At 42.1% G+C, this 26,700-nt stretch overlaps 1 protein-coding gene across 1 annotated transcript in view; it reads right to left on the bottom strand.

Moving 5' to 3' along the window:
- Positions 1 to 257: 257 nt before the first annotated feature.
- LOC140848902 (cytochrome P450 2J2-like) overlaps positions 258 to 26,700 on the bottom strand; it is a 49,943-nt gene continuing 23,500 nt past the window's right edge. The window contains exons 6-9 of the mRNA XM_073234023.1: positions 25,208 to 25,349; positions 22,784 to 22,971; positions 11,220 to 11,358; positions 258 to 766 (exon numbers count right to left, since the gene is read on the bottom strand). Coding sequence (XP_073090124.1) covers positions 588 to 766; positions 11,220 to 11,358; positions 22,784 to 22,971; positions 25,208 to 25,349 — 648 coding nt within the window. The 3' untranslated portion in view covers positions 258 to 587. The remainder of the gene's footprint in view (positions 767 to 11,219; positions 11,359 to 22,783; positions 22,972 to 25,207; positions 25,350 to 26,700) is intronic.

The following is a 26,700-nucleotide window of genomic DNA, read 5'->3' on the forward strand; positions in this document are numbered from 1 at the left end:
CTGCTTACTGTTGTTTCAACCTGCTATTCAGATAGGGAACAGTAACCAGCCGGCAGACTTCCCAGGTGGCCCTGCTGAGGCAGGCGCAAGGTAAAGCGTGCACAGTGATGCCAAGTGTGAAATCCTTTAGAACCACCCTCTGGTTCCGACCCCTGACTCTTACCAACCAGAACACCACTTTTACCTGAGCCACATCAACAGGCCAGAAGCAAATCCATGGCTAAGGAAGGAGGCATGAAGGAGGTAGAGTTTAGCTGTAATTTTTAAGATGAGCTTTAATGGTTTGAAAATCACTTAAAGTCCATTATTTCCTCTAATTATCACAGTAGTTCTTTCTTTAAAGAAGGAATCATGATCCTCTTTTCATCTCCTAGATGAAAAGTTAAATAATTTACAGCAAATGATTTGCTCAAGGCCATATGGGAGATGGCAAAGCTGGGATTTGGATCCCGTTTCCTCAGAATCCAAGTCCTACCATCTTTCTGCAGAGCCCCTTTCCTTCCTCCCTCTGAGCAGGCACCGGTGCCTTCAGAAGACATGCTGACTCCTGCTTTCCTGCCTCCTCCCCCTCCCCGACAACTTCACGATCACGGCCGAGGGACCGCGCAGATGCGGTGGTTGACTGGGGAGAGGGTGAGGCCCATTCTGAACTTCAGGCTCAGCTTCTCGTTGTCCGGGGGCTTGAAAGTAAATTTTTGCACCAGGGAAGTGAAGAAAATGAACAGCTCAGACTTGGCCAACTGTTCTCCAAGGCATACACGCTTTCCTGAAAGACAGAAGGACAAGACAAGTTATCTTCCCAGCTGGTGTTGGTGCCCAGCAGGGACGGAAATCTTCTACCATGTCTTGCAAAACATGCAGAGGAAGGGCCTGGTAGGCTCCGGGACTTCACGTGCAGAGACTCGTTTAATCTGCCAACCCCGTAGGTTAACTATGTACAGATATTCAAGATAATCCAGGCATGGAAAGCCTCTGTCTGGACTCACAAACTCCAGTGCTTTCAGGATCAGCCCCTGGATGAAGATGCAGGGTGTAGGGCACCAGAAGTGAGAGGCCTGTCTTGACCTAGAAAGTGGAGGTCTAGCCTACAGGATTTTAAAAAATCAATTTGCAAATAACAATGACTAAAGCAGACAATGAAACAAAACTCTGTATTAATTGTTTTCAATCCTTAAAAGAAAACTGTTGAAACATATAAGCAGATAAATGTCAGAGCAGGGGTTCCAAAATACATGTGTCCCCTGTGTCACATTTTCCTCCTCACTGACATGGATGGCCCTTTCTACTGAAACTGCTTCAGCCTCCCTCCTCGAACAGCCCTTTCTATACACAGTGGCCCTTTCTCCAGGAGAAAGGAGCTCCTACTTGGCACTGTCCTGCCCAAATCCCACTCCATTAGGTGAGTGAAGCCCTGGAGGCTGATGAATGGAGATCCAATTCAGTTCCTCCTAATTGCTAGCCATGTGATTTGCAGCAAATTAGGTAACCTCTCCAGGTGTTAGTGGAACTGTGTGTGTGTTTAAGATGGGAACCTTATTTTGTATGTGTGGCCCACACTGATAACTCATACAGACAAAACAAAGTGTTCAACATTTCACCTGGATAATAGTAAACATTCTAGCTGTAAAATAGTTTATCATTAACTTCATCTGATAAATTCTCAAAAAACGGAAGAATACGATTTAAAAGACTACTTTTAAATAAAACTTGGTTATATTATAAAAAATATCTTCCTATGTATTACAATTCTTCACTGTAATACATTCCATACCATGCCTTTTATTTTGAAATAATTTCAAAGTACAGGAAACTTGCAAGAATACCACAAAGAACTTGTTTTTTCTGGGCTGAGAGTGAATTACATTACCCATATGTCTTTATATTACCAGAAATCTTTAGTATGCATTTTCTACAAAGAAGGACATTCTTCAACATAAGCACAATATAATCACAGCAGGAAATTCACACCAGTGTATCACCACATTTTGCCCTCAGACCCCAGGCAGGTTTCACCAGTTGTCGCAATCATGTCTTTTGTCATAATAGGATTCCATCCATTATCACTACTGCATTTGGCTGTCATGCAAGAGACTCCTCCACTTTCATGACTTTGGCATTTTGGAAGATGACACATCAATTATTTAGTAAATGTCTCATGTTTCCTCATAATTAGATTCAGGTTGTGAGGTCATATGTTTCTGGTAGGAATATCACTGGAGCAAGGCTGTGTTCTCATTTCATCCTATCAGGGGGCACACAATTTTGATTTGTCTCATTACTGGTCATGTTAACTTTGATGACTTATGGTGGTGCCTTCCAAATTCTCCCCTGCAAAATTATTCTTTTTCTCTTTGTAACTAATAAATATTTTAAGACTATATCAATTAACCATTCCTCACTGAACTTTCACCCATTTGTTTCCACTGCTATTTCTTGGCCAAATGATTTATTACTCTGATGGTTTCTGAATTGTATTAAAATTCCATCATTTTGAAAAAATAAAAATCCCATCATTCCTTCCATGCCTATTAGCTAGCCTTCTATTAAAGGAGATGCTTTCTCTCCTCATTTTGTTTATTCATTCATTTATATCTGTATGAATTCAGATTTCTGTTTTTATTCAAAAGGTTATAATATGTTGTTATCACTGTTTTGATGTTCAAGATATTACAGATTTGGCCATACAATGCTCATTCAAGATGGCAATCCCTTACTTTTGGGCACAAAATATGTTCCAGGCTCATCTTATCCTTTCCCTTCCCCAGCCTTGGAATCAGCCATTTTTTCCAGAAGTTCTGGTACCTTTTAATGGATAATGATATCTAGAAACTAAGATCCCAGCATTAGACATGCTCTTTGGTATCAGGGTAGTGTTTCTCCCAAGGCATCTCATGGACAGAGCGGGGGAAATCTATGTACATATATAATGTGAGTATGTGTTTAAAGGTATTTTTACATCTACATTTACTTCTATGCCTATCAATCTACCTACCTATCAAAAACCCGAGTTCATATTGATGACGTCCAATTCCAATGCAACACGACAGAGTTCACTCTTTTCTCTCTTTCCCCATTTGTAGATTCCTCCCATTATGCTCAATATGTTCAATTACTGGATTAGTGTTCTGTGTGTGGAGCTTAACTCTCATCACAGCCACAGCCACCAGTGCTGCCCCTGCCTTCTCCTGCTCGTGCTCTGACACCCACGCTAGGCTTCCTCTATCCATCCCCTCCCCTGCTCAAATGCCCTCCGCATCCCACTTGAACTACACCCCGACACTGGCCACTACCACCATCTTGCGTGTTTTTAATAACTTACTTTCTCCCTAATTAATACATATCCACTGTAAAGAATTTTGACATATTTCCTCACTGTTCTTGTGGGCACTCCCCTGGACCCTAAACTGGTATTATTCTCTGAAATTAATTCCATCTGCTAGGTTTGTTACTTTGTATTTTCCCATATAATTAAATACCTTGGAAAATCATTAACGTCCACATGCCTTCATTTTGTCCTTTGAGGAAAAAATTATATAATATTTGCAAAAGTGTTCAGTGAATGTAAATGTGCTTCACAATTATGTCATTACATTAGTCTCTGCCTGTGTTTCCCACCAGTGTGTTAGTCTAATTCATATCTGATGCCCTCATCCTTATCTCTTACCTACCACAAAGAGTACAATAAGGAAATTTGTTAAAATGGTACTAGATCAGCTATTTTGTAAATATACAAGATTCCCCTATATTATGTCAAAACTGAACCCAGAGAGTCAGGAGACAGGGTTAAAGTACTGGTTCCATCAGGATCCAGTGGTGGGTTGGGAGTCAACTCTTCATTCTCAGTCTTCTTGAATTTATTGGGGCTCTTCCTGTGGCCTAGTATATGATCTATTCTGGAGAACATTCCATTGACCCTTGAAAAAATGAGTGTCCTGCTGCTTTTGGGTGGAGGGTCCTGTAGATGTCTGTTAAGTCCACTTGATCTAATGTATTTTTCAGTGACTCTGTTTCCTTACTTACATTGTCTGGTTGATCTATTGATGTGAATGGTGGTTTTTTTTTTTTTAATTTTGGTATCATTAATCTACAATTACAGAAGGAACATTATGATTACTTGGTTCCCCCCTTCACCAAGTCCCCCCCACATGCCCCATAACAGTCACTGTCCACCTGCGTAGTAAGATGCTGTAAAATCACTACTTGTCTTCTCTGTGTTGTGCAGCACTACCCGTGCCCCCCATGCACTATACATGCTAATTGTAATGCCCTCTTTCTTTTTCCCCACTCTTATCCCTCCCTTCCCACCCATCGTGCCCAGTCCCTTTCCCTTTGGTAACTATTAGTCCATTCTTGGGTTCTGTGATTCTGCTGCTGTTTTGTTCCTTCAGTTTTCCTTTGTTCTTATACTCCACAGATGCGTGAAATCATGTGGTACTTGTCTTTCTCCGCCTGGCTTATTTCACTGAGCATAATACCCTCTAGCTCCATCCATGTTGTTGCGAATGGAAGGATCTGTTTTTTCCTTACTGCTGCGTAATATTCCATTGTGTATATGTACCACATCTTCCTTATCTATTCAGATACTGATGGACATTTAGGTTGCTTCCATATCTTGGCTATTGTAAACAGTGCAGCGATAAACATAGGGGTGCATCTGACTTTTTCAAACTGGAGTGCTGCATTCTTAGGGTAAATTCCTATGAGTGGAATTCCTGGGTCAAATGGTATTTCTATTTTGAGCATTCTGAGGAACCTCCATACTGCTTTCCACAATGATTGAACTAATTTACATTCCCACCAGCAGTGTAGGAGGCTTCCCCTTTCTCCACAATCTCACCAACATTTGTTGTTGTTTGTCTTTTCGATGATGGCGATCCTTACTGGTGTGAGGTGATATCTCATTGTGGTTTTAATGTGCATTTCCCTGATGATTAGCGATGTGGAGCATCTTTTCATGTGCCTGTTGGCCATCTGGCTTTCTTCTTTAGAGAACTGTCTATTCAGCTGCTCTGCCCATTTCTTAATTGGATTATTTGCTTTTTGTTTGTTGAGGCATGTGAGCTCTTTATATATTTTGGATGTCAATCCTTTATCAGATCTGTCATTTGTGAATATATTCTCCCATACTGTAGGATACCCTTTTGTTCTATTGATGGTGCCCTTTGCTGTACAGAAGCTTCTTAGCTTGATATAGTCCCACTTGTTCATTTTTGCCTTTCTTTCCATTGCCCAGGGAGATATATTCATGAAGAAGTCACTCATGTTTATGGCCAAGAGATTTTTGCCTATGTTCTTTCTAAGAGTTTTATGGTTTCATGACTTACGTTCAGGCCTTTGATCCATTTCGAATTTACTTTTGTGTATGGGGTTAGACAGTGATCCAGTTTCATTCTCTTACATGTAGCTGTCCAGTTTTGCGAGCACCATCTGTTGAAGAGACTGTCATTTCCCCATTGTATGCCCATGGCTCCTTTATCGAATATTAATTGGCCATATATGTTTGGGTTAATGTTTGGAGTCTCTATTCTGTTCCACTGATCTATGGCTCTATTCTTGTGCCAGTACCAAATTGTCTTGATTACTGTGGCTTTTTAGTAGAGCTTGAAGTTGGGGAGCAAGATCCTCCCCACTTTATTCTTCCTTCTCAGGATTGCATTGGCTATTCAGGGTCTTTGACGGTTCCATATGAATTTTTGAACTATTTGTTCCAGTTCATTGAACAATGCAGATGGTAACTTGATAGGGATTGCATCGAATCTGTATATTGCTTTGGGCAGGATGGCCATTTTGATGATATTAATTCTTCCTAGTCAGGAGCATGGGATGAGTTTCCATTTTTTAGTGACCTCTTTAATTTCCCTTAAGAGTATCTTGTAGTTTTCAGGGTATAGGTCTTTCACTTCCTTGGTTAGGTTTATTCCTAGGTATTTTATTCTTTTTGATGCAATTGTGAATGGAATTGTTTTCCTGGTTTCTCTTTCTATTATTTCATTGTTAGTATATAGGAAAGCTACACATTTCTGTGTGTTAATTTTGTATCCTGCAACTTTGCTGAATTCCGATACTAGTTCTAGTAGTTTTGCAGTGGAGTCTTTACGGTTTTTTATGTACAATATCATGTCATCTGCAAATGGTGACAGTTTGACTTCTTCATTACCAATCTGGATTCCTTGTATTTCTTTGTTTTGTCTGATTGCCGTGGCTAGGACCTTCAGTACCACGTTGAGTAACAGTGGGGATAGTGGGCATCCCTGTCTTGTTCCCAATCTTAAAAGGAAAAGCTTTCAGCCTCTCGCTGTTCAGTATGATGTTAGCTGTGGGTTTATCATATATGGCCTTTATTATGTTGAGGTACTTGCCCTCTATGCCCATTTTGTTGAGAGTTTTTTTCATGAATGGAAGTTGAATTTTGTCGAATGCTTTTTCAGCATCTATGGAGATGACCAAGTGGTTTTTGTTCTTCTTTTTGTTGATGTGGTGGATGATGTTGATGGATTTTCGAATGTTGTACCATCCTTGCATCCCTGGGATGAATCCCACTTGGTCATGGTGTATGATCCTCTTGATATATTTTTGAATTCGGTTTGCTAATATTTTGTTGAGTATTTTTGCATCTACCTTCATCAGGGATATTGGTCTGTAGTTTTCTTTTTTGGTGGGGTCTTTGCCTCATTTTGGTATTAGGGTGATGTTGGCTTCATAGAATGAGTTTGGGACTATTCCCTCCTCTTCTATTTTTTGGAAAACTTTAAGGAGAATGTTATGTCTTCCCTGTATGTTTGAAAAAATTCCGAGGTAAATCCGTTCGGCCCAGGGGTTTTGTTTTTGGGTAGTTTTATGATCACCAATTCAATTTCGTGGCTGGTAATTGGTCTGTTTAGATTTTCTGTTTCTTTCTGGGTCAGTCTTGGAAGGTTGTATTTTTCTAAGGAGTTGTCCATTTCTCCTAGGTTTTCCAGCTGTTAACATATAGGTTTTCATAGTATTCTCTAATAATTCTTTGTATTTCTGTGGGGTCTATCATGATTTTTCCTTTCTTGTTTCTAATTCTGTTGATGTGTGTTGACTCTCTTTTTCTCTTAAGAAGTCTGGCTACAGGCTTATCTATTTTGTTTATTTTCTCAAAGAACCAGCTCTTGGTTTCATTGATTTTTGCCATTGTTTTATTCTTCTCAATTTTATTTATTTCTTTTCTGATCTTTATTATGTCCCTCTGTCTGCTGACCTTAGGCCTCATTTGTTCTTCTTTTTCCAATTTCGATAACTATGACATTAGACTATTCATTTGTGATTGTTCTTCCTTCCTTAAATATGCGTGGATTGCTATATACTTTCCTCTTAAGACTGCTTTTGCTGCATACCACAGAAGCTGGGTCTTAGTGTTGTTGTTGTCATTTGTTTCCATATATTGCTGGATCTCAATTTTGATTCAGTCATTGATCCATTGATTATTTAGGAGCATGTTTTTAAGCCTGCATGTGTTTGTAAGCCTTTTTGCTTTCTTTGTACAATTTGTTTCTAGTTTTATACCTTTGTGGCCTGAAAAGTTGGTTGTTAGGATTTCAATCTTTTGGAATTTACTGCTTCTTTTTGTGGCCTAGTATGTGGTCTATTCTGGAGAATGTTCCATGTGCACTTGAGAAGAATGTGTATCCTGTTGCTTTTGGATGTAGAGTTCTATAGATGTCTATCAGGTCCATCTGTTCTTGCGTATTGTTCAGTGCCTCTGTGTCCTTACTTATTTTCCGTCTGGTGGATCTGTCCTTTGGGGTGAGTGGTGTGTTAAAGTCTCCCAAAATGAATGCATTGCATTCTATTTCCTCCTTTAAATCTGTTAGTATTTGTTTCACATATATTGGTGCTCCTGTCTTGGGTGCATATATGTTTATAATGGTTATATCCTCTTGTTGGACTGATCCCTTTATCATTATGTAATGTCCTGCTTTATCTCTTGTTACTTTCTTTATTTTGAGGTCTATTTTATCTGATACTAGTATTGCAACACCTGCTTTTTTCTCTCTGTTGGTTGTATGAAATATCTTTCTCCAACCCTTGACTTTTAATCTGTGCATGTCTTTGGGTTTGAGGTGAGTCTCTTGTAAGCAGCATATAGATGGGTCTTGCTTTTTATCCATTCTGTTATTTTGTGTCTTTTGATTGGTGCATTAAGTCCATTTACATTTAGGGTGGTTATTGAAAGATATGTACTTAATTCTATTGCAGGTTTTAGATTTGTGGTTACCAAAGGTTCAAGGTTAGCTTGTTTACTACCTTACTGTCTGACCTCACTCACTTATTGAGCTGTTATAAACACAGTCTGATGATTATTTCTTTCCCTTCTTTTTCCTCCTCCTCAATTCTTCATATGTTGGGTGTTTTGTTCTGTGCTCTTTTTAGGATTGCTCCCATCTAGAGCAGTCCCTCTAAAATATCCTGTACACATGGTTTGTGGGAGGCAAATTCCCTCAACTTTTGCTTCTCTGGAAATTCTTTAATGCTTCCTTCATATTTAAATGATAATCATGCTGGATAGAGTATCCTTGGTTCAAGGCCCTTCTGTTTCATTGCATTAAATATGTCGTGCCATTCTCTTCTGGCCTGTAAGTTTTCTGTTGAGAAGTCTGATGATAGCCTGATGGGTTTTCCTTTGTAGGTGACCTTTTTTCTCTCTCTGGCTGCCTTTAATACTTTGTCCTTGTCCTTGGTCTTTCCCATTTTAATTATTATGTGTCTTGGTGTTGTCCTCTTTGGATCCCATCTCTTGGGAGTCCTGTGTGCCTCCGTAGTCTGAGCAACTATTTCTTCCCCCAGTTTGGGGAAGTTCTCAGCAATTATTTCTTCAAAGATGCTTTCTATTCCTTTTTCTCTGTCTTCTTCCTCTGGTACCTCTACAATGCGGATATTGTTCCTTTTGGATTGGTCACACACTTCTCTTAATATTGTTTCATTCCTGGAGTTCCTTTTATCTCTCTCTGCATCAGCTTCTATGTCTTCCTGTTCTCTGGTTTCTATTCCGTCAATGGCCTCTTGCATCTTATCCCTTCTGCTTATAAATCCTTCCAGAGTTTATTTCACTTCTGTAATCTCCCTCCGGACATCTGTGATCTCCCTCTGGACGTCTGTAATCTCCCTCCGGACTTCATCCCTTAGCTCTTGCATATTTCTCTGTAGCTCTGTCAGCATGTTTATGGTTTTTATTTTGAATTCTTTTTAAGGTAGACTGGTTAGGTCAGCCTCTGCAGATCCTTTCTCAGGTGTAACTATCTTGGTCAGGACCAGATTTTTTTGCCTTTTCATGGTGATTGCAGTGGCTGTAGGCAGTTTGAAGGTGCGTCAACTGGGAGAAGGAAGTCTTTTCTTGCATGCTGGATGCCTTGCCCTTCTCTGCTGTCTATGATGGCTACCTGCACTCCTGGGGCAGCCACTGGGTTAATCTCCTAAGCTGCAGTGGGCGGAGTGTCCGTCAGAGCTTCGGGGAGCCCTGCAGGGAGTGGCAGGCACGCCAGGTGCTCTCCTCTGTGCTAGCGGCGACCCTGCCAGGCAGCTTTCTGCCAACAGCGGCCTTTGGGTCTGGCCCAGGCAGCTGTGCATTGGGCTGGAATTCCGGTCAGCTCCTGGGAGCATGCCTGCTCCCTCTCGCTCTGCTGCCGGTGTGCGTCGGGCTTTTCCACGCAAGCTTCTACAGGGCTCTGGCTTCACTGCCACCGGTGAGCGCGAGCCGCACCCAGGCTGTTCGGTTGTGCTGCTGCAGGCTCGTCCTGCAGCACACGGATCTGCTCTTCGTTCCTTCTAGTGCTTCTGCCTCTGGCGCGTGCTCCCACTCTCCTGCTACTGGGCCCGTGTGTTGGGGTCCATGCCAGTTGGAGGAATGACTGGCAGGATGCCTAGTGCTGTGAGGGGCATCAGAGCTGCACTGCCTCCATTTAGGGCACCTAAGTCTCCTCAGTATTCCCAGCTGCGGGGACAACTTCATCCAGCTATGGGGACTCTGTCTCTTAAAGACTTGCAGAACACACTCGCTTTTCTATTGTCTCAGGGGTGCCGGTTGCGGGGACCTGCCCACAGGTTTTGCATTTCCATTTGTCTAATATCCAGCACCCCGTGCACCTTGTGTCTGCGTACCGGGTACAGATTTCTAGAGCTGGTTGTTTAGCAGTCCTGGGCTTTCTCTTCCTCCCCGTTCTGACTCCTTTCTTCCCACCAGGTTTTGGGGTGGGGAAGCGTTTGGGTCCCACCTGGCCACGCTTGTATCTTACCCTCTTCATGTACTGCTGAGTTCTCGCAAATGTAGATGTATCCTGGCTGTTGTACTGCATCCACTGGTGTCTCTTTTAGGAATAGCTTTATTTATTGTATTTTCATAAATATATATGTTTTGGGCAGGAGATTTCCTCTGAACTACTCACACTGCCATCTTCCTGTGATTCTTTCGCATGGCACTTTATTAATAAATGCTCAGGAAATATTTCTAGAATCAAGGAATTGGGAAATTACTTGAAATAATCCAAGCAACTTATGTAACTCAATACCTGGAATACACTAAGAATTGTCATTCATTTTACAATGCTATCAGTTAAATGAAACACCCTTTTGACTCGGCTGACTTGGAAACATGTCGGAGTTTCCACTGCATCCTTGATTGTTTGTACCTCTCAAGCCGTGTATTGTATAAATGTATTAACTAGATTTTTAAGGGTAATTAAAAATTTTAGAGAGCAAAAGGCCTCTTCAGGGAGGGCTTATAGAGTAGAATGCTACTGGGTTAAGCCCATGGCATTCAGGGTAAGTCCTGATACCCATGATGATGAGCAAGCAGCTAGCCCTTTACCTTGCCCCTTCCTCTTTCCTATTATAAACTGGCTCTAGTTCCGTGTGAGTGGGTGGTCTTTAAAAAGAACTTGGGACATCTGAATAGTCTATAAAGATGGCAAGTGTGCAACCTTCTTTGTGAGCAAGAGGTGGGATCTAAGTCTCTGTCCCGTGTTTTGGGAGACAGAACAAAGTGAAGCTGAAATCTTCAAGGCAAGCAGGATCTAGGAAGTACGGGAGCCTGAAGCTAAGCCCAGCCCAGGGAACCCTGAGGTGCGAGTAACAGCAAGAGAGCGTCATGCTGAGAAGGGCTCTGTGGAAACATTTCAGAAGCAAAGGACTACAGGGAGAATAGGAGGAGGGCTGAGAGAGGAACTCTGATTCTCACACTCCCATCTGTTATGACGCACCTACTGAGAAAGGCAGAAAGGCTTCCCTTTTCTTAAACTGTCCATTCTCCAGGAAATGCTCTGGATTGAAGGTGTCGGGGGTGGCCCACTCCGCAGGGTCCCTGTGCAGTGCCGTCAGATTGGTCAGGACGATGGTCCCCTGGAGAAGGCAGCAAAGAAACAGGCAAGGTTTGACCCACGCAGTACACTTATGCAGAGGGGCAGCAGTGCCTCAGCACCCACGCCAGGGCCTGACCACACCCTGAGCTCCCTCACCTTCCCCAACCAACCGATTCCTGAGCCCGAGTCCCCAGGACCTGGCCTTCACTGGGACAGCTTACAATGATGGACTAGCATTGCTTGCTGGGAATTTTACCAGGGAAGTATGGCTATTCTTGCTGGCAGAATAGATCTTCTCTACAGGGACATGTAGGCATCAGTGAGAGAATAACACAACAGCTGGCCAGTCAGTACTGTACCAAAGTCAACCCGGCTGTCCAGCGAAGTGGTGACCAAGACAGCTCACCAAAGTGATAGACATTGATCTGTTCCTCCCATGTGTGCTTCCCTCCAATGTCCAGTGTGTTCCACAGGAGGCTTACTGATAGGATCAGGTCACCCAGGGCAGGGAACCACTCTTCATCCAGGCACAGAGCAAGGGACTCAGAGGTCCTCCCGAATGCCCTGCTTTCCCTCATTCTGCCTTCATCCAGTCCTTCACTAAGGCTGATCGATTTTACTTTAAATTTCTCTTGATTCTGTCACCTCCACTTTATGTCCATCTCATTTGCCTATACTCCTAATAATAACTGCCTAACTTTGCCCCATTCAGCCCCATATTCTCTTTCCCTTTGAATCCGCTCTACATTCCAAAAGCAGAGCGAGCTTCGAGAATGAGTTAATCATGTCACACCCATCCATTCCCCCACACCTTGAACTTCATACCCTTCAAGAGCTTCCCATCACTTCTAGGCTGAAGATCCATTGCCTGTCTGGGCCACTCCTCTCTGCTGCCATTTCCACTACAGTAGCTTTCTTTCAGTTTCTAAAACCACTGCCACGTTCCACCTAATTCCCATGCCTTTTTACATGCTGTTCACCTTGCCTGGAATGTCTTTCCTCCCTCCTTTGTCACTGAGCTAGCTTTAACCACCTTTTAACCCTGAACTCAAACACCACTTCTCCTCGTGAGACTTCGCTGACCACTCCTGCTCACCCTCCCCACACCAGCTGGCCTGCTTCTTGGGACATCAGTCAGCTTTTCCCTTTGGGTAGTTATAATGGCTTGTAAGTATATACTTGCATCATTGCTTTATTCAGGGTTGCTTTCCCAGACCTGAGCATTTTACATGCTTAATGAACAGCTGAGAAGGAATAAAAAAAATAATAACTGCTACTTTGAGTACTCTCTATACTAAGCACGAGATGAAGTGCTCCAAATGCATAACCTCATTTTAGCTCTACCTGTCAGGTAGCTTTAAATCCATTTTACAGGTAAAGAAATTGAGGCTGTGAGAGGTTAAATAAACTGCTTGGAGCCACACAGTGGGAGGAAGTAGTGCCATGATTTGAACTTGGCCTATTTCTTCGCAAAGCATGACTCCTCTTCTACACTATATTGTTAATTAGATCTCCCCAGGATGGATATTAAATTTGATGTTAAAAAATCAGAGGTAGGAGGGCGGAGCAAAGATGGCGGCGTGAGCAGAGCAGTGGAAATCTCCTCCCAAAAACACATAGAGCTATGAAAATATAACAAACAAAAGTCTTCCTAAAATAGATACCAGAGGACACAGGACAACATCCAGACCACATCCACACATGCAAGAACCCAGCACCTTGCGAAGGGGTAAGGTACAAGTCCCGGCCCGGCGGGACCTGAGCGCCCCTCCACCCGGCTCCCGGCAGGTGAAAAGAAACCAGAGCAGTTTTTTGTGTTTTTTTTGGCGAGTGCTTTTTGGAAGCCTTAAAGGGACAGGGACCCCATTGCTAGGGAGGCAGGGCGGCAGAACCAGTGAGGGGGTGCCTGGGTCCGGCGCATGAGGACAAAGATTACCGAGTGATTTTCCCTACGGGACCAGTGGGCGGGTGCATGAGACCGGCGCCTGAGGACGGAGGAAATCACACACTTTTTCCCCTTTTTTTTTCTGTCTTTTTGGCGAGTGCTTTTTGGAAGCCTTAAAGGGACAGGGACCCCAGTGCTAGGGAGGCAGGGCGGCGGGACTGGTGAGCAGGTGCCTGGGACCGGCGCCTGAGGACAAAGACTATACCGTGTTTTTCCACGCGGGACCGGAGGGCGGGTGCATGAGACCGGCGCCTGAGGACGGAGGAAATCGCGCGTTTTTCCGCTTTTTTTTTCGCTTTTTGGCGAGTGCTTCTTGGAAGCCTTAAAGGAACAGGGACCCTGGTGCTAGGGAGGCAGAGCAGCAGGACCAGTGAGCGGGTGCCTGGGACCGGCACCTGAGGACAAAGAATATCGCGTGTTTTTCCCTGCGGGACCGGTGGGCAGGTGCCTGAGACTGGTGCCTGAGGACGGAGGAAATCGCGTGTTTTTTCCCTTTTTTTTTTCTCTTTTTGGCGAGTGCTTTTTGGAAGCCTTAAAGGGACAGGGACCCCGGTGCTAGGGAGGCAGGGCAGCAGGACCAGTGATCGGGTGCCTGGGACCAGCGCCTGAGGAAAAAATAAATAAATAATTGCGTGTTTTTTCCTTTTTTTTGTTTTTTTTTTCTGTTACCTTTCTCATTGTTGCTGTTGTTGTTTTGGTTTGGAGAGTGCTTTTTGGAAGTCTTAAAGGGGCAGGACAGGACACTTAGACCAGAGGCAGGGAATCTGGGGATCTCTGGGCACTTTAACCCCCTGGGCAACAGGGAGCACAGAGGCCCCTTACGGAGAAAAATAGCCTCCCGGCAGCTCCCCCTCCAACGGGGCTCCACCACTTTGGAGGAGCAGCCCCAGCCAGGCCACGCCCACAGCAACAGCAGAGATAAACTCCATAGCAAACGGGCAGGTAGCAGAAGCCCTGTCTGCGCACAGCTGACAAGCATAAGCCACTAGAGGTCGATATTCTCCCAGGAGAGGAAGGCCACAAACCAACAAGAACGGAAGCTCTTCCAACGGTCACTCGTACCAGCTCTGCAAACTATCTCTATCACCATGAAAAGGCAAAACTACAGGCAGACAAAGATCACAGAGACAACACCTGAGGAGACAGAACTAACCAGTCCTCCTGAAAAAGAATTCAAAATAAAAATCATGAACATGCTGACAGAGATGCAGAGAAAAATGCAAGAGCAATGGGATGAGATGCAGAGAAAAATGCAAGAGCAATGGGATGAAGTCAAGAGGGAGATCACAGATGTCAGGAAGGAGATCACAGAAGTGAAACAATCCCTGGAAGGATTTATAAGCAGAATGGATAAGATGCAAGAGGCCATTAAAGGAATAGAAGCCAGACAACAGGAACGTATAGAAGCTGACATAGAGGGAGATAAAAGGATCTCCAGGAATGAAACAACACTAAGAGAACTATGTGACCAAGCCAAAAGGAATAATATTCATATTATAGGGATACCAGAAGAAGAAGAAAGAGGAAAAGGGATAGATAGAAAGTCTCTTTGAAGAAATAATTGCTGAAAACATCCCCAAACTGGGGAAGGAAATAATCAAACAGACCATGGAATTACACAGAACTCCCAACAGAAAGGATCCAAGGAGGACAACACCAAGACACATAAAAATTAAAATGGCAAAGATCAAGGACAAGGAAAGAGTTTTAAAGGCAGCTAGAAAGAAAAAGGTCACCTATAAAGGAAAACCCATCAGGCTATCATCAGACTTCTCGACAGAAACCCTACAGGCCAGAAGAGAATGGCATGATATACTTAATGCAATGAAACAGAAGGGCCTTGAACCAAGGATACTGTATCCAGCACGACTATCATTTAAATATGATGGCGCGATTAAACAATTCCCAGACAAGCAAAAGCTGAAGGAATTTGCTTCCCACAAACCACCTCTACAGGGCATCCTACAGGGACTGCTCTAGATGGGAGCATCCCTAAAAAGAGCACAGAATAAAACACACAACATATGAAGAATGGAGGAGGAGGAATAAGAAGGGAGAGAAGAAAAGAATCTCCAGACAGTGTATATAACAGCTTAATAAGCGAGCTAAGTTAGGCAGTAAGATACAAAAGAAGCTAACCTTGAACCTTTGGTAACCACGAATCTAAAGCCTGCAATGGCAATAAGTACATATCTCTCAATAATCACCCTAAATGTAAATGGACTTAATGCACCAATCAAAAGAAACAGAGTAATAGAATGGATAAAAATGCAAGACCCATCTATATGCTGCTTACAAGAAACTCACCTCAAACCCAAAGACAAGCACAGACTAAAAGTCAAGGAACGGAAAAACATATTTCAGGCAAACAACAGTGAGAAGAAAGCAGGGGTTGCAGTACTAATATCAGACAAAATAGACTTCAAAACAAAGAAAGTAACAAGAGATAAAGAAGCATACTACATAATGATAATGGGCTCAGTCCAACAAGAGGATATAACTATTCTAAATATATATGAACCCAACACAGGAGCACCAGCATTTGTGAAACAAATACTAACAGAACTAAAGAGGGAAATAGACTGCAATGCATTCATTTTAGGAGACTTCAACACACCACTCACCCCAAAGGATAGATCCACCGGGCAGAAAATAAGTAAGGACACACAGGCACTGAACAACACACTAGAACAGATGGACCTAATAGACATCTATAGAACTCTACATCCAAAAGCAAGAGGATATACATTCTTCTCAAGTGCACATGGAACATTCTCCAGAATAGACCACATACTAGCTCACAAAAAAGAGCCTCAGTAAACTCCAAAATATTGAAATTCTACCAACCAATTTTTCAGACCACAAAGGTATAAAAGTAGAAATAAATTCTACAAAGAAAAAAAAAAGGCTCACAAACACATGGAGGCTTAACAACATGCTACTAAATAATCAATGGATCAATGAACAAATCAAAATAGAGATCAAGGAATATATAGAAACAAATGACAACAACAACACTAAGTCCCAACTTCTGTGGGACGCAGTGAAGGCAGTCTTAAGAGGAAAGTATATAGCAATCCAGGCACACTTGAAGAAGGAAGAACAAACCCAAATGAATAGTCTAACATCACAATTATCAAAACTGAAAAAAGAAGAACAAATGAGGCCTTAAGTCAGCAGAAGGAGGGACATAATAAAGACCAGAGGAGAAATAAACAAAATTAAGAAGAATGAAACAATAGCAAAAATCAACGAAACCAAGAGCTGGTTCTTCGAGAAAATAAAATAGATTAGCCTCTAGCCCAACTTATTAAGAGAAAAAGAGAATCAACACAAATCAACATAATCAGAAATGAGAATGGAAAAATCACGACAGACTCCACAGAAATACAAAGAATTATTAAAGACTACTATGAAAACCTATATGCCAACAAGCTGGAAAACCTAGAAGAAATGGACAACTTCCTAGAAAAATACAACCTCCCAAGGCTGACCAAGGAAGAAACACAAACGTTAAACAAACCAATTATGAGGAAAGAAATTGAAATGGTAATCAAAAAACTACCCAAGAACAAAACCCCGGGGCCAGACAGATTTACCTCGGAATTTTATCAGACACACAGAGAAGACATAATACGCATTCTCCTTAAAGTGTTCCAAAAAATAGAAGAGGAGGGAATACTCCCAAACTCATTCTATGAAGCCAACATCACCCTAATACCAAAACCAGGCAAAGACCCACCAAAAAAGAAAATTACAGACCAATATCCCTGATGAATGAAGATGCAAAAATACTCAATAACATATTAGCAAACAGAATTCAACAGTGTATCAAAAGGATCATACACCATGACCAAGTGGGATTCATCCCAGGGATGCAAGGATGGTACAACATTCGAAAATCCATCAACATCATCCACCACATCAACAAAAAGAAAGACAAAAACCACATGATCATCTCCATAGATGCTGAAAAAGCATTTGACAAAATTCAACATCCATTCATGATAAAAACTCTCAGCAAAATGGGAATAGAGGGCAAGTACCTCAACATAATAAAGGCCATATATGATAAACCCACAGCCAGCATTATACTGAACAGCGAGAAGCCTAAAGCATTTCCTCAGATCGGGAAACAGACAGGGATGTCCACTCTCCCCACTGTTATTTAACATAGTACTGGAGGTCCTAGCCACAGCAATCAGACAAAACAAAGAAATACAAGGAATCCAGATTGGTAAAGAAGAAGTTAAACTGTCGATATTTGCAGATGATATGATACTGTACATAAAAAACCCTAAAGACTCCACTCCAAAACTACTAGAACTGATATCGGAATACAGCAAAGTTGCAGGATACAAAATTAACACACAGAAATCTGTAGCTTTCCTATATACTAACAATGAATCAATAGAAAGAGAAATCAGGAAAACAATTCCATTCACCATTGAATCAAAAAGAATAAAATACCTAGGAATAAACCTAACCAAAGAAGTGAAAGACTTATACTCTGAAAACTACAAGTCACTCTTAAGAGAAATTAAAGGGGACACTAATAAATGGAAACTCATCCCATGCTCATGGCTAGGAAGAATTAATATCGTCAAAATGGCCATCCTGCCCAAAGCAATATACAGATTTGATGCAATCCCTCTCAAATTACCAGCAACATTCTTCAATGAATTGGAACAAATAATTCAAAAATCCATATGGAAACACCAAAGACCCCGAACAGCCAAAGCAATCCTGAGAAAGAAAAATAAAGTAGGGGGGATCTCACTCCCCAACTTCAAGCTCTACTACAAAGCCATAGTAATCAAGACAATTTGGTACTGGCACAAGAACAGAGCCACAGACCAGTGGAACAGATTAGAGACTCCAGACATTAACCCAAACAAATATGGTCAATTAATATTTGATGAAGGAGCCAAGGACATACAATGGCAAAATGACAGTCTCTTCAACAGATGGTGTTGGCAAACCTGGACAGCTACATATAGGAGAATGAAACTGGACCATTGTCTAACCCCATATACAAAGGTAAACTCAAAATGGATCAAAGACCTGAATGTAAGTCATGAAACCATTAAACTCTTGGAAAAAAACATAGGCAAAAACCTCTTAGACATAAACATGAGTGACCTCTTCTTGAACATATCTCCCCGGGCAAGGAAAACAACAGCAAAAATGAGCAAGTGGGACTACATTAAGCTGAAAAGCTTCTGTACAGCAAAAGACACCATCAATAGAACAAAAAGGAACCCTACAGTATGGGAGAATATATTTGAAAATGACAGATCTGATAAAGGCTTGACCTCCAGAATATATAAAGAGCTCACACGCCTCAACAAACAAAAAACAAATAACCCAATTAAAAAATGGGCAGAGGAACTGAACAGACAGTTCTCCAAAAAAGAAATACAGATGGCCAAGAGACACATGAAAAGATGCTCCACATCACTAATTATCAGAGAAATGCAAATTAAAACTACAATGAGGTATCACCTCACACCAGTAAGGATAGCTGCCATCCAAAAGACAAACAACAATAAATGTTGGCGAGGCTGTGGAGAAAGGGGAACCCTCCTACACTGCTGGTGGGAATGTAAATTAGTTCAACCATTGTGGAAAGCAGTTTGGAGGTTCATCAAAATGCTCAAAACAGACCTACCATTTGACCCAGGAATTCCACTCCTAGGAATTTACCCTAAGAACACAGCAATCAAGTTTGAGAAAGACAGATGCACCCCTATGTTTATCGCAGCACTATTTACAATAGCCAAGAATTGGAAGCAACCTAAATGTCCATCTGTAGATGAATGGATAAAGAAGATGTGGTACATATACACAATGGAATACTACTCAGCCATAAGAAGTGGAAAAATCCAACCATTTGCAGCAACATGGATGGAGCTGGAGAGTATTATGCTCAGTGAAATAAGCCAAGTGGAGAAAGAGAAATACCAAATGATTTCACTCATCTGAGGAGTATAAAGAACAAAGGAAAAACTGAAGGAACAAAACAGCAGCGGAATTACAGAACCCAAAAATGGACTAACAGGTATCAAAGGGAAAGGAACTGGGGAGGATGGGTGGGCAGGGAGGGATAAGGGGGGGGGGGGGAGAAAAAGGGGGTATTAAGATTAGCATGCATGAGGGGGGAGGGAGAAAGGGGAGGGTGGGCTGCACAACACAGAGAGGACAAGTAGGGATTCTACAACATTTTCCTAAGCTGATGGACAGTTACCGTAATGTGGTTGTTAGGGGGGAGCTGATATAGGGGGGAGCATAGTAAACATAGTACTCTGCATGTAAGTGTAGATTAAAGATTTAAAAAAAAAATAAAGAAAGAAAGAAAAGGGGGATAACTCCTTGATAGAATAAAACTATTGGTAAATCAAAGATCAACGCATGCTTTAAATATCCTTAATGTTGATCACTTAAAGGGTATCAGATGATCAGCTATGGAGGTACTCTTTTCTGATAATATTCCTTTCTCTAAACAAAAAAAAAAAAAAAAAAGGCAGTCCCTGTGTGCTGACCTCCAATGAGTTCTGCACAGTGTTATAGAGGGCATGTCAAAGTGTGGGCAAAGGGTCTGTTTGTTTCTATGCAGAAGATCAAGGCCTAGCTTGGATACCCAGAAAATGAACTAAGATACGATATGAGGAGGTGCTTCCGGCATCAGCTCACTCTGGAGGACTCGTGCTGGGGGATGATCATCAAAAAGCCTCCACAGGGATCCGGGCGATGCTGCGGTCGTGGCTGCGTCCACCCCACCATTTCCTGGACTTGCCATTGGAATGAGGAGGGAGATGTCTAGGCTGGCATGTGCATACAGTGAGACAATGAATTTGAGTGGATCTGTACTGTTGGGACTCAACAAGGAGTTGGGAGGCGTGCAGGTTGTAGCGCTCCAAAATCTTACGACTATAAACTATCTACAGTTAAAAGAACATATGGGATGTGAACAGATCCCAGAAATGGGCTGCTTTAATTTGTCTGATTTCTCTCAGACTGTTCAAGTACAGTTGGGCAATATCCATCATATCATAGACAAATTCTCCCAAATGCCTAGGCTGCCTAGCTGGGTTTCTTGGCTGTACTGGAGATGGCTGGTAATTATAGATTTGCTTAGTTTATGTCACCGTATTCCTATTATGTTAATATGTGTGTGCAAGTTAGTTAGTAGTTTAAAACCTATACATGCTTAAGGTACTCTACAAGAAGATATGTCAAAGAAATAATCAATCCTCCCATGTTTTCTTCCATATGCTACCTCTATAGCTTTTCTTCCTTCCTAATTACAACCCTTAAATAGAATTTGTGCCTCATATCAAAGTTACCGACTATCATAATTCCTCCAGGTGGTAAAGATACCTCGAGACAAGTGCTGGGCATAGAAGCCACAGGGCATAAATCTGCAAAGAAGTAAAAAGCTAACCTTTTCAAACAATATGGCTTCTCTCTCACTTACCAACTTTGCATTTCCCTGTATGGCCCCGGAAGATGACTGGTTAGCCAGAGACGGGTAAGATTCCTCAAGGGAGGAACAACCTAAGACAGGCACAGTCGCAGGGGGGCCATCAGGTGAGAAATTGGTGATCAACAGAGGTGAGTCTCAGAACCTCATCCCCCCTGCTTTGAGAGAAATCTTCTGCATCCGTGGATGGTTTATTGCCCTTGTCTAGCTTGGATTAACGCATAGTCTACAGGCACACACCTGATCATCTACAGTTGCTCTCCTACAACACTAAACTATGTTTTCTACCTTTACCTTGCATCTACCTACCACTTCAGCATTTTATTAAAAATAAAAATAATAATAATAAAGGGAGAAATGTGGGATCAACATATAAATCAAGTACAAAAATCAAATGAATATTCATATTTGACCTGATTGTTTATAGTTCATAATGCGTGATCAAAACCGCAAGTTTCTGTGATGACTGCCCTTGTACTGTTCACCATGTAAGAATTTATTCACTATGTAAGAATTCGTTCACCATGTAAGAACTTGTTCATTATGCTTCAGAAGATTGGAGACTGACGAGAGTTAGGCTTCAGATGGATTAATGATTGTACATTGAGCATTGACCCCTCATACTGAATTTTATTGTTGTTAACAACCATTTGATCAATAAATATGAGAGATGCCCTCTCAAAAAAAAAACAATCCTCCCCATAAAAAAAAAAAAAATCAGAGGTAGAACAAGTCTGCTGGGCTGGGCTATTTCCTGGAGCTAAATGAATTGCCAAAAAAAAAGGAAAAAATTTGTGAATGCACTTAGATCTCAGCCTTCAAGATGGCCATCCAGTAAGAAAATACTGAACGCCCAAGCTGCACGAATAGCTGTTTTTCCTGGCACTGCAGGGACAATGACCAAGAGATGTCAAGTGAATAAGCTCCTCTAGTTCTGCCTCTTGAGACTGTCCCCAGGTACGACCCACACAGAGGGCCTTAGACAAGCTGGAATGGATCTGCAGAGAATGACACTGGTTGTGACAAAGCCAAGAAGGAACTTTAAATGTGCAGTGTGCAGAGAGGACGCTAGGGGGCAGAGGAGAGCTGCCCGCGAGACCTTAAGACTGGCGGGCAGAGATCCGAATTCCCTTTGTGAGAACAGGGAAGGTCACTTGGACCAGCAGAACAGTGGCAGGGAGACTCTTTTAAGGTCTAACTTAAAGCAACTCCTGTGGAAAGAACAAAAAAGACAAGCCTGGGAATCAGAACAGATCTGGTGCTGGAACCCAACGCTTGTCACTTTGTAGTTAGGAGAGCTTAGGCAAGCTCATCACTCTCTGAGCTTCAACTGCCATCTGTTATAACGCACCTATTTATAACACATCTGTTATAAAATGGGAATAACAGTGTTATTCTGAGGACTGATTAAGACATTTTGAAAGAACTTTTATAGTCCACATAATCATTGCTTAATAAGCACTGGTACCTGTCTCTCCTTTTCTAATAATTAATATTGCACACACTTGAATTGGGTTCCCTTGTGAGATAGTCCCATCATAAGGCTGTAAATAACAACTAGAAAAATACCAGTGGGGATATTACGTTAGAAACACCAGCATTAATGTGATTTTGGTCTCAAATGCCCCGTCATATTTTAGTATTCTATAACCCTATGATTGGGGAGCAAAATTTTCCAAAGTCTGGAAGGTCCAGGACTCCATGGCAAAGTCCACCAGGAAACTGCTGCTTGCTGTACACGCACAAATATTCACAGTGCACATCGCGTGGTAAAAACACTGCAAGATCCCAGAGCAAAGAAAAGCTAGTCTTTGCCTAATCATATTTGACCTAGGAATACCCCTTCCCTTCCATAAGAATTATTAGTATCTAGTTGAACTAATATTCCAAGGACCACACATGGAGAAAAAAATGGATCACATGTATTTCCCAATTAAGTGATTCTCTAGGACAAGAATACGTGTCGCTTTTCTAGGTGAGATTCCTACCATTTAACAAGATGAGCTTGAAGATCTGAGGCTGTGAGTCCCTAATTACCTTGGGCAGGTGGTACCCAGCGACGGTGGTATCAACTGTCACTTCCCTGGGCACATTCAGAGGGATTATGTTTCCCATTCTTTGCACCTCGTGGATGAAGGCGTTGGTGTAGGGCATGGACTCTCGAGCAGCTGTACTCGGCTGCTGTGACTGACCAAGCACTCTGTCGATCTCGGCTTGCACTTTCTCTGAAAAAGAAGAGAAGTTTCTATTCTATTTGGTAACTTTCCTTGAGCCTGGTTAAGGAATGGAATAACAAGGATCAAAATGGCCAAAATTATAATAGGTTCTGTGCACTCTCGGTCTTAAGGAGGTCCGTAAGACTGGAAACACACCCTGGTTTAAGACAAATCTGCTTGCAAACTCTTGCTCTACCACATGACTACTGCAAATACTTAAACTCATTGAGCTTCAGTTTTCTCTTATTAGTGAAGATAAATCTACCTTATTCTTAAGGATGTTTTGAGATTTTCAAGAACTGATTTAGGTAAGCATCTAACAAATGAAGAAAAAATCTGCTAACTGTGCCCAATATCTGTTTTCCTCTTCCACTGCAATAATAGAGATTTTACTTAGTTATCTGATTGTCTACATAAAGACTACATTTCTCAGATTCCCTTGTGAGAAGTTGAACATGTGACTAAGTTCTGGCCCACAGAATGTATGTAGAAGGGATGTTTTAATACTTGGAACATGCCCTTAAAGCAAGGATGTGTTCTTCTATTTCTCCCCTTCCTTGGTGGAAAGGCAGCCCTAGTGGTAAGCCATCCTTGAGAATGCCAGCAAGGGCATGACTCTAGATACAACAGAGCAACATGTTGGAAGGAGCTTGGAACCCAAAGGCTCTGAAGAGTCCAGCTTAGATCTTTTTTCCTTGAGAGAGAAACTTTTCTTTTACTGACCATTAAATTTTTTTAAATTGTGGTAAGATACACATAACATAAAATTCACTATCTGAACCATATTTAAGCATACAGTTTATTCATGTTAAATATACTGACATTGCTGGGTAACCAATCTCCAGCTACGTTTTATCTTGCAAAACTGAAATTCTACATCCATCAAACAATAACTCCCATTTTTCCCTACCCCCAGCCTCTGCCAACCACCCTTTTGATTTGTTTCCATGAATTTGACTACTTTAGATACCTCATATAAATGAATCATCCAGTATATGTCTCTTTGTGATTGTTATTTAATTTAGCATAATGTCCTCAGGGTTCATCCATGTTGTAGCTACGTTTCAGAATTTCCTTCTTCTTGAAGATTGAATAATATTCTATTGTCGTATGCATTTTGTTTATCCATTCCCCCTTCAATGGTCTCTTCGGTGGCTTCTACCTCTACTGATTATTACATAGTGCTGCTATGAAGATGGTGTCTTCTATCATTTTTATTCTCGAGCCTCTATTACAGAAGCCCAATCTATATCCTCAGTAAATAGTTTTTAAACTTTTTAAAATATGTAATTCATAGTTACAAATGCATTTACATCATGACTCATCAACACATAAACATAATAAACAAACATTTATATATGTTGAACACACATAAACAAACATACACACATATAAAACATATATTTGTACATACAAATGGAAAGAAAGCTTCCTGAATAAATGTATTCTTACGGCATGGGAAACTTTCTGATCTTTTCTATTCTACTTTTACTTCAGGAAAAAAAGTTGGTCTTGATCCACTACACTGATTTTGTGTCCCATTTATAAACTTATTTTATGTCCCACAGATAGCAGTAACATTATCTGTAGTCTGAAAAAATCTGTATCCTAATAAATCCCATCCCTCATGTACTCAAACTATTCTGAGACCTAGAGAAAGAAAAATGATTATAATGTTCCCTGTCCTTGAATGCACTTAGTCTGTGGGGAAGACATATAAATAATGTGCAATGAGCACAGGAACAGAGGTGCATTAGGTCATCTCTAGAGGAACAAAGTACTAGCAATATCCTAGAGGACTGTGGAAAACATCTTAGGGGAGGTTGTATTGAAGCACAAACTTAATTTAAGTTTGGGTGGAGGCACAAACAGGCATATCAGGGGAACCAGACTAAGGGGTCTGAATATCATCCACAGGGCAATGGAAGCCATCACTTGAAAGGAATAAGGCTATGAACAGACTGCACAGGAAAACATAACCCTTTCCTGCAGTTTACCACAGTGTCAAACGACTTCACTGTTTTCCCACTGTTTCCTAGGGACAGGGATGCTGCTGCCTTTCTACTTTGTGGACCCATCACAACCCTGACAGAAAATCTGGAGAGTGTGCCGTTCTCAAGTCACGTTGACTCGTGACTGCCTTCTTTCCATTCCACCGTGCAATGTTCAGGCACTGCCTTCTGGGCAGTACATGCCAGAAGGCCCCATTCTGTCCCAGCCCAGAAACGCTCACTGACATGTTCACCTTGGAGTCCTGGGTTGAGGGCCAGGTAAAGCAGACCCCAGCGCAGTGTCGTTGAAGTTGTCTCAGTTCCAGCAAAGAACAGGTCCAGGCTGGTGTAGATGAGGTTTTCCTCATTGAAACTTGAGGTAGCATTGCCCGAATACTAGAAATCACAATGTTTATTGTTTATTCAGAGGTTCTTGGTGGTCACTGCAAACGGGCTTTATCCTAGAGGGAGAACGTGGAAGGAAAGATCCCCAGACGGACTTCCCCACAGGCCACCTCAGGAAGCAGAGGCTTAGCATGGCAACAGCATTACATCCTCCCGCTCCATGTGTTTGATGCTTTTGTAAGCTGTGGTGGACACAAATCAAGACAACCAGTTTTTATGCCTACAATTTGGGAGAATCTGTTAGTACAGTGAGAAGTGAAGCTATTAGTGTAAAGACAGACTTGGGTTCCAACATTAGCCACATCTTTGTGTGATCGACGTTGAGTTACATAACCTTTCCATTCCATTTTTTAATTTCACAAAATAGAAACAACAGTGCAGAGACTGGATTAAACATGACGGCGTGAGAGGAGAGACAGAGGCTTCCTCCTAAAACTGGATACAATTAGAAAAAATAGTTGGCACAACTAATCCTGATAGAGCATTAGGAAAGAGGATGGCGTCAGACTGCACACACCTGCAGAAAACAGCAGACCTCACCGAACGGGGTAAAGTACCAGAGCTGTGGCTCCGCGGGACCTGAGCCCCTCCCCCACACCAGCTCACCAGCGGGAGGAAGACAAGCGGAGCAGGGAGGGAGTGGAAGGCTTGGGACTGCTGAACACCTAGCTCCGGAAATCTGCTCTGGGAGCACAAACCTACATTTCATGGTGCTTTCATGAGACTGGCATGACTACTGGGTTGGAAAGTTAAAACAGGCAGAATTCCTGGAGAGACTGAGATTCCGGCCACTTGTGGAAAGCAGGGATCCATATCCGGCTGCTCTGGGACAAAAGCTTATACCTGTGTGCCTGGCCCACTGGTTCAGGCAGTGGAGACAGGCACAGCAGCCAGGAGGTGGGGAACAGCTCTTTCCTCCCGGAGGCACCAATACTGCTCACCTGCAACCCCCGACTTTGCTTCAGGAGCTGTGCAGCTCCAGAGTAGAGCTTCTGGACACTAGAGGGCGCCATATACAAACATGAAATGCCAAAGGCACCTTGTCCAGACTAAAATTATTAATACAACTCCCGAGGAAGACTTAAATGATATGGACCTTGGGACTCTTCCTGAAAGGGAGTTCAAAATAAAAACCATCAACATGCTAATGATCGCTGAAGAGCATGGTGGAGGATATTAAAAGCAGGTTGGTTACAGTGGAGGAAGCAATAAATGAAATAGAAACTAGAGAAGAGGAATACAAAGAAGCTGAGGCACAGAGAGAAAAAAGGATCTCTAAGAATGAAAGAATATTGAGAGAACTGTGTGACCAGTCCAAATGGAACAATATTTGCATTATAGG

The sequence above is a fragment of the Manis javanica genome, chromosome 4, assembly GCF_040802235.1.
Source record: "Manis javanica isolate MJ-LG chromosome 4, MJ_LKY, whole genome shotgun sequence".
Taxonomy (NCBI): Eukaryota; Metazoa; Chordata; class Mammalia; order Pholidota; family Manidae; genus Manis; species Manis javanica.